The following is a 7500-nucleotide window of genomic DNA, read 5'->3' as shown; positions in this document are numbered from 1 at the left end:
TCTAGTAGATATATTTTGACAGTTCAACCATAAACCCAGGCTAATGATAGACGGCCAAAACAGGTATAGTAGATTATGTGTAAATCTTTCAGGTAAAAATATTGTCAACTTCAACTGCCAGGCATTCAAAGATACTGTGATCTCACTTTTAGTCAATACTTGTAAGTTAGAACTATAGCTTATAGAGTTAAATCCTGTTAATAGCTGCATTTGGTATGACCCTTCCTCCTCCCCTTCCCTTCCCTTCCCACCCCTTCCCTTCCCTTCCCTCCCCTTCCCTTCCCTTCCCTTCCCTCCCCTCCCCTCCCCTCCCCTACCCTCCCCTTCCCTTCCACCCCCTTCCCTTCCCTTCCCTTCCCTTCCCTCCCCACTGCCCCTCTTCCCAAATCCATGAAATAACATGTTCTTTCTAGTTCATACTTTGTTCTGTAAGAAAATGTTCCTGTTTTGCACAACCCTTGAAGTTTCAAGGTATTGGCCACCATATGAGGAATGTACAGACTTCTTTAATTAACCATCACTGTAAAATAGAATAATGATCAGTAAATGCATCATTAATTATAATGCTGATAATGAAAAAAAAGTGATCATAACTACAATATGGATAATGATTCAGAATAAAATGAAAACTCAATAGTGGAGGTTTACACACCCTGAGAAATGAATTTGTTTTTTCCCCCCTTATTCCAAAGTGATTTTGATAAGAGCTCACAACAACTTTTGCCCTATTGTGTTTTGTAGGTAATGCATTATGACAGTTTTTCCTTAATTAGTGTTTAATCATCAACACCCAGTGAATAGCTTATGACTTAGAAACCTATGAATGGTTTTTCATGTACATATATATTTTTTTCCTTGCGCTTTTTTTCTGACAGTCCATAGAAAAAAAAACATGGGAATAGATTTGAGGGAATTCAATTATACATGATAATTGATATCCTGATCTGCAGGAGTGTATAGAGAAAAAAATGCTAAAAAAAAAGCTTGTTACGTTAAACTGGCATGTACATAAGACTATTTACAATTTTATTTAAGGATTGTGTCTTCCAATTGGGAAAATCCAGCTTCCTTTCTGAATATTTTTTTCAAAGAAGGGGTGCCTGGTCTCATTTTTTTTCTTGAGTAATGACTAAAAGCATAACATCTAAGTAACTTAAAAGGCTTGTTGCTTTGAGCTCATGTCCAGCCTTGTTCTAAGCTGAATTAAGTAGACTAATGAACATTTGTTTCTGTTACTTAGCAATGGAATGACAGAACCTCAAGTTTTGGTAGTAGTCTGTTTGGTAAAAGAGAGAGAGAGACAGAGAGAAAGAGAGGAAAAAGAAAAGAAAATATGACTAATATAGACCCATGTATTTGTTCGGTGAAAGTTTTCCAGATCTTTTCTGTGAGAAAAATGGACTTAAAACAATATTTTTGTGTTGAGGGTATTTGAATACCCTTTTGATAAAGAAAAGGATTGAAACCTCAGACATGAAGAAGAATGAGAGAGGAATTTTGTAAAAAAAAAAAAAAAAAAAAAAAAAAAAAAATAGTAAACATTTTTTTTTCTTTATTTTAGTAGAAACACTTGCTAAGTTTATTTGACATATTAGCAGGATTTAGTTACTATAATCCTTTACATATCTAAACCTTGATCCATTCTCCTCTTCCAATATGACTGGCTGAATATGTGATCTAATATAAAACATTTATGTTCCTAGCACTTGTATGATGACATAATGTGATGTATGTGCACTAGTGTAATATTTTACAATGCATCAATAGTAGTCACTTTGTAACAGGTTGGCTCCATTTTGTAATTAAAGAGAAAATGTCAAATACAATAGTAAGTGTGGAATGTGTTTCATTAATCCTTTCTTTACATTGACAGTGGCTGGGAGGGGGAGGCAATGAAACACAGCCATCATGCTTCCTTTGCAGTTTTGGCCTTTGTTTCAATTCTGTATATTTTTGCTCATATTTGAGCCAACCTTTTACTGGACTATGAGTTGATGTTTGGAAAGAGAAGAGAAGAAAGAACTAGAGAGAGGAAAGAAGAGAAAATCTAAGGGACTAGATTTTCTAAATTTTACTTTTTATTTTTCTGTTTGTTATCAATTGTGTCATTCTTAATGTTTTCTTTTCTTTTAAAGTTATTTGATATATATTGTTTTTTTTATCATGTTATGTTTGTGGTATTTTTCATTTTAGATGTTGAGCTTCACAATTTTTTTTTTCTTATATTTGATTTGTTGTCTGTTGTGTTGATTTAGTTATTATATTTGTTAAAGGATTTGGATATTAGTTAAACTAGAATTAACTTGTGATCTCACAAAATATATAATTTCATACTATAAAGAATTGAGAGATGGCAAGGAAGGAGAACACATACCAACATAGCCCAAGGTATATTTAGAGCTGTGACAAAACCGCATTGGGAAGAGAAATGATTTCGAAAATGAAATGACAGGCACCAAGGATAAGTACAGCTCAAGGAAACAAAAACCAAAAAGAAAAAGACCATGGCTTAGTTCGAGAAAAAGGCTTAAAAGTACAGAACAAAATTAACTTTGGAAAGCAAGTCATATTCTTAATTAAACAAGGAGAAAATGTAGCAAGGTAGAAGAGAGCGACCTTGGAACACTAGTAGTGATCACGACTGGTCAGAAATATCATTATGTATGCCATGCATAGGTATACTATATGCATATGTATATTGTTTGCATATGTATGTGTATATGTATACTATTTGCAGATACATGTGTATATGTATATTGTTTGCATATGCATGTGTATATGTATACTATATGCATATGTATATATTATATGCATATGTTCAATTTATTTATATGCAAATTGAATGGTGATGGGCTGTAACCTGCCACTATAGAAGGCCGAAAGTCCCATGAATCATTTATTTTACTACTTCATTTGAATTGTTAGTTCATGCTCACCTTTGCCGAAAAATAGTACTTTGGACAATCATTGTTGATAAGGATTTGTTCAGATGCAGTACCGGAGTTTATCATCATAAACAACCAGAAAATAGGAGTAGTTTGTGAGGTGGAAGAGATGATGATAAGAAAAATAAATGCATTATGACCTGCCTTGATATCAACGCAATTGCACAGGAATTATAAGGAAGATATAGGAGTCTTGTACTATTACGTCATTTGGAGTAAACTGCTTGCACCAGAATTATTAACGTTATTTTAGTACATAACCATCCAGTCATGTAAGAAATATTGCTCATCGATAAGTAGCAATTCCTGACAGATATATGCTTACTCACCTCTCACTAGTGGCCCATTTACTCCTACTTGATGGATAATGCAATGTGTAACGAAGAGAAAATGGAGTGTTGGCAAATGGATATTTTTTTCAGGAAGACAAAAGTTTAGGTCTATCTGTTTAGAATATGATATGCTTTATAAAACCTATTGCTTAAAAGTATAAATGACAAAGATTTTTCCCGAAATGAAAAATTGGACCACTGGAGTAAAAAAAAAAAATATATATATATATAACACGAATGGGAATCTGACCACCTTTGATGAAGGAAAAATATGGCAATATCTAAAAAAAAAACATGTAACATAACCATAACATTACCATTATGTATAATAAACAAGGACACGTGCCATACGGAGCGATTACAAAAACCTTTATCGAAACGCTGCCACGAGTCCTCATGCCTCTTTCCTTGTTGCAGATAGGCAGCGCCGTAGAAGCCCTTGACGCCGCGCCGCCCCACATGCCCACGTGGGAGCAGCTGCAGGCCCGAGTCTCGCGTCCTCTAGTCCGTCCTATGTGGGTGGTGCGGCCCACACCTCCTCTGCCGGACGAGGAAGAGGAGGAAGAAGAAGAAGACGAGGAGAGTGGGAGCGACGGGGAGAGCCGGACTGCCGCGCGGGAGCCTCCGCCACCGACCATGAACAGATCGGTGATGCTTCCGATCTTCCACCACCTGTCAGTCCAGGACCTCAAGGTGGTGATGCAAGTGTGTCGGGCTTGGGCGCAGTGGGCCATTCACCCGGCGCTGTGGAAGGCCATCCGTCTGTCGCACAAGAGAATTCACGCGACGCACCTGGAGGGCGTCGTCCGGCGCCAACCTCGATCCCTCGACCTGAGCTGGGCCAAGATTTCGGCAGAGCAGTTTTCTTGGCTGCTGGCTCGCCTTCCTCAGCTTCGCGAGCTCCACCTGGAAGGCCAGAATTGGCAGGTGATTTCTTGTCTTACATCTCCCTACTGCCCGGCACTTTCTGTTCTCAACCTGTCCTACTGCGAAGGCTTGACTGACAATTCGTTGACTGTGCTCCTGTCTGCGCCGCGCTCTCACCGTCCTGGACATCGCGACACGTCAACAAGGCTGCGCCAGCTGACTGATTTCAGGCTGGCAGGGACTCAAGTCGGAGACGAAGGAGTTCGTGCCGTCGTGCGTTCTCTGCCATTTTTGACTACCTTGGATCTCAGCAGCTGCCAGCGCATAACGGAATTAACAGCTGCTCTTCTGGCTCAGCCTTCAAGCGTAGTGAGTCATTCGCTCTCTTCACTGGACCTGAGGGGCTGTCACCGTCTCGCCCCCACCTGCCTGCCCTCTCTCAAATGTCTACCCCTTCTGGAAAAACTTGCACTCCACCCTTGCTCACGCATTCCACTCCCTGCGCTCCGCGTCTGGGGCAAATCACACGGGTATGCTCTCACGTCCCAAGATATCCTGGTACGGAAACCGCCCCCTCCACCCGACCCCACGGCAGACCCCTCCTCGGACTCCGACCTGTCGTCTCTCTCTCGCTCTTCCTCACCAGGGCCCACGCCGGCAGGGCAGAATGGAGAGCAAGTGACCCCGGAGGATGAGAAGAGAAAGGGTCCTGAGGAGAGTCAGGGGTCGGGAGGTAAAGTCACGGACCAGAAAAACAACAACAGCGAGACACCTTTGCCAGAGAAAATAAAAGTGGAAACAGAGAAGGAGCTGGGTGCTAGTGATAAGGCTTCGACCGAAATAAAGGCCGAAAGCACTTGTGAAAAGAAGCCCGATATTGCCAGTACAAAGGAAAACGTCAAAGAAAAAACTGACTGTACCAGCAGCCTTGAGAAGAAGCCAGACGAACCGGGGCCAATTAAAAGTGAACCAGCGACACCAAAATCGGGACCAGACAGTTCGCCGAGCAGCGGCTTACGAGTGTCAACAAGGAGGCAGAGTCGCTTGCAAGAGGGAGAAGGCGAAAGTGGAAACAAATCAAATGCCGAACATGCTGTCAAAAAGAATTCCAGTCCAGATGTCAAGGAAAAGAAGTCCTCCAGCAATGCAGACCAAGCCTTGAAAAAGTGCGCAGGTTCTGCGGACCAAACGAAAGGGAGTAACAACTCAGAAGACAAAAGTGTTAATGAGGAATCGGAGCAAAAGGTTAAGAAGCCCTCGGAACAAGCCTCTGAGAAGGCGACAGCCCCTGAACAGCCCGTTAAGAATCCGACTTCTCTCTCTCGGGAGAACAAAGAAAGAAACAGGAGTCCAACTTGCGAAAAGAAAGGCAAAAGTAGCGATTCTCATCATGCACAACAATGGAAAGAAAAATCAGGGGAACTTGCCACGAAGAAAGGCTCTAGTTCCGATGTGAATACTAAGAAACAAAACGCCACCTCAAATCAAGCTGGAGAGAAAAAATCTGGAAATACGAATTCGAGCGAAAAGGAAAATGAGAAGAAACCAGTATCTGAGCCAAGTCCATCAAAGGGCCATTGTTCTTCATCCGCAGAACAAAATAGAAAAAAGAATGTCTCAAATACGACTGAGGAGACATCCCAGAAACAGGGTAATACATCCGAAGATGCTTCAAAGACTGCTTCTTGCCCCGAACAAGAAAGTAAACTCAGCAAAGCGTCTACCTCTCCCGAAAATACAGAGAAGAACCTTGGGGATTCAGCAGAGGCAGTGAAAAAGGCAGGCCCGTCATCAGTTGAAAATAAAAAGAGTAATCCATCAGGCACTGATGAGGTTGACAAGAAGATTGCCAGCACCTCTGGAAGCGCCTCGTCAAGTGAAGAAAAAGACAAGAAATCTGGCGTTCCACAGGGCGGCGAGAACAAAAAGAGCGGTTCCCCGGCAGCCTCCGTTGCCAAGAAGAAAGTTCCAGCTTCTCCGGACCAATCGAGCAAAAGGAAGTGTGTGGAAAAGAAAGGTTCCACAAGCCCAGCCACGAGCAGTGCGTCAAAGAGCTCAGACCAGCAGAAAAATCAGAAGAATATTATCATCACATCAGTTGAGGTCCATCGGGCGGACACGTACGAAGGGAGAGGAGAAGCCGAGTCCGGTGCCAAGCGTCCTGAGAGGAGACAGAGTGTGAGGAGGTCGAAGGACGAACAGGAAGGGAAGCCGGAAGAGAAGCGGGAGAAGAATGAAAAAGGTGGCACGGAATCCCCGAAGGACAAACGGCGAGACTCAAAGAGCCGAGAAGAAGAAATGAACAAGATTACAGTAGAAGATTCTTCTGAAAAGGAGATGAAGTCGCCAGCCGCCAGGAAGATTGACGAGAAGAGGCTAAGCTCCGCAGGCAAGAGGTCCGGAGACAAGCACCTTGGCCAAGAGGGAACCGCGAAGGTGAAGCAAGAAAAGGACATCGTCACTCGATCAACCAAGAGGCTAAAGTGTGAAAAGGGAACAGAAGAGACGCAGAGTGATCGTCCAAAAGAGGAAGAGCAAACTAAAGCCAGCGAGTCGGTCGTGGATACAAGGAAAACTTCCAGAAGAAGTAGGGAAAGCAGAGAGGAAAAAGAGGAAGCACCAGCCGAAGAAGTGGAAAAACGAGAAATCAAGTCTCCCAGACCAATAGGGGGCAGAAGGGAGAAGGAAAATCTTTCCGGCAAAACAACCGAAAAGAAAGACGACGATCCCAAAGTGACCAAGAGGGTGAAAACAGAATCGGAGGAATACATGTCAAAACTGCGAAGGAAATCTCACGACGGAGAAGCCTCCAGTGACTCGAGTAGCGTTCCTGAAAATGCTCGGAAGGAAGACGCAACCCACGAGAAGATCAGGTCGCGGAGGAGATCCCTAAGGGACGACGACGCTTCCAAGTCGAGCACAGAGAAGAAGAGAGAGGACGCGAAGGAGGAGAAGGCCAAGACCCTCCAGAACCCAGCGCCTGAACAAGCGGAATCTCCGGCCAAAGCGAGCAAGAACAGCTCGCAGTCTAGCGAAGGTTCCGACTCGGGGTCCAAGCACAAGCGAAAGAACGACGACAGCGACGAAGCCCCCCCCTCGAGCTCCGGCAAAAAGAGCAAGGACGAAGCCGAGGAAAGCAGTCGAGTGTCCAAGAAGTCGTCTGAGCTCCACCGAGAAAGATCTGGAAGCAGAGAAAGGCCGGAAAGAGCTCACAGGTCACCGAGGCGACTCTCTATGTGTCAGTAGTGTGTGCACGTGTTCGTGTTTCGGAGTCTATATTTTTTCGGAACTATTTCTTATTTTTTCTAAAGTTGATCTCATACATTTTGTCCTCTTCGAATAACACTGTAAGATAC

General features: G+C 43.2%; 1 protein-coding gene across 2 annotated transcripts in view; it reads left to right on the top strand.

Moving 5' to 3' along the window:
- LOC122261948 (lysine-specific demethylase 2A) overlaps positions 1-7500 on the top strand; it is a 41077-nt gene that overhangs the window by 33234 nt on the left and 343 nt on the right. For both annotated transcript variants that reach the window (XM_086530419.1, XM_043029799.2), the window contains one exon: positions 3695-7500. This exon is cut by the window's right edge and continues 343 nt beyond it. In XM_086530419.1, the coding sequence (XP_086386545.1) occupies positions 3695-7390 (3696 nt within the window). In that variant the 3' untranslated portion in view covers positions 7391-7500. The remainder of the gene's footprint in view (positions 1-3694) is intronic.

The sequence above is a fragment of the Penaeus japonicus genome, unplaced genomic scaffold (genome assembly GCF_977035675.1).
Source record: "Penaeus japonicus unplaced genomic scaffold, GWHDUDI00000001_assembly GWHDUDI00000033, whole genome shotgun sequence".
Lineage (NCBI taxonomy): Eukaryota > Metazoa > Arthropoda > Malacostraca > Decapoda > Penaeidae > Penaeus > Penaeus japonicus.
This window is presented reverse-complemented; position numbering and strand designations above follow the sequence as displayed.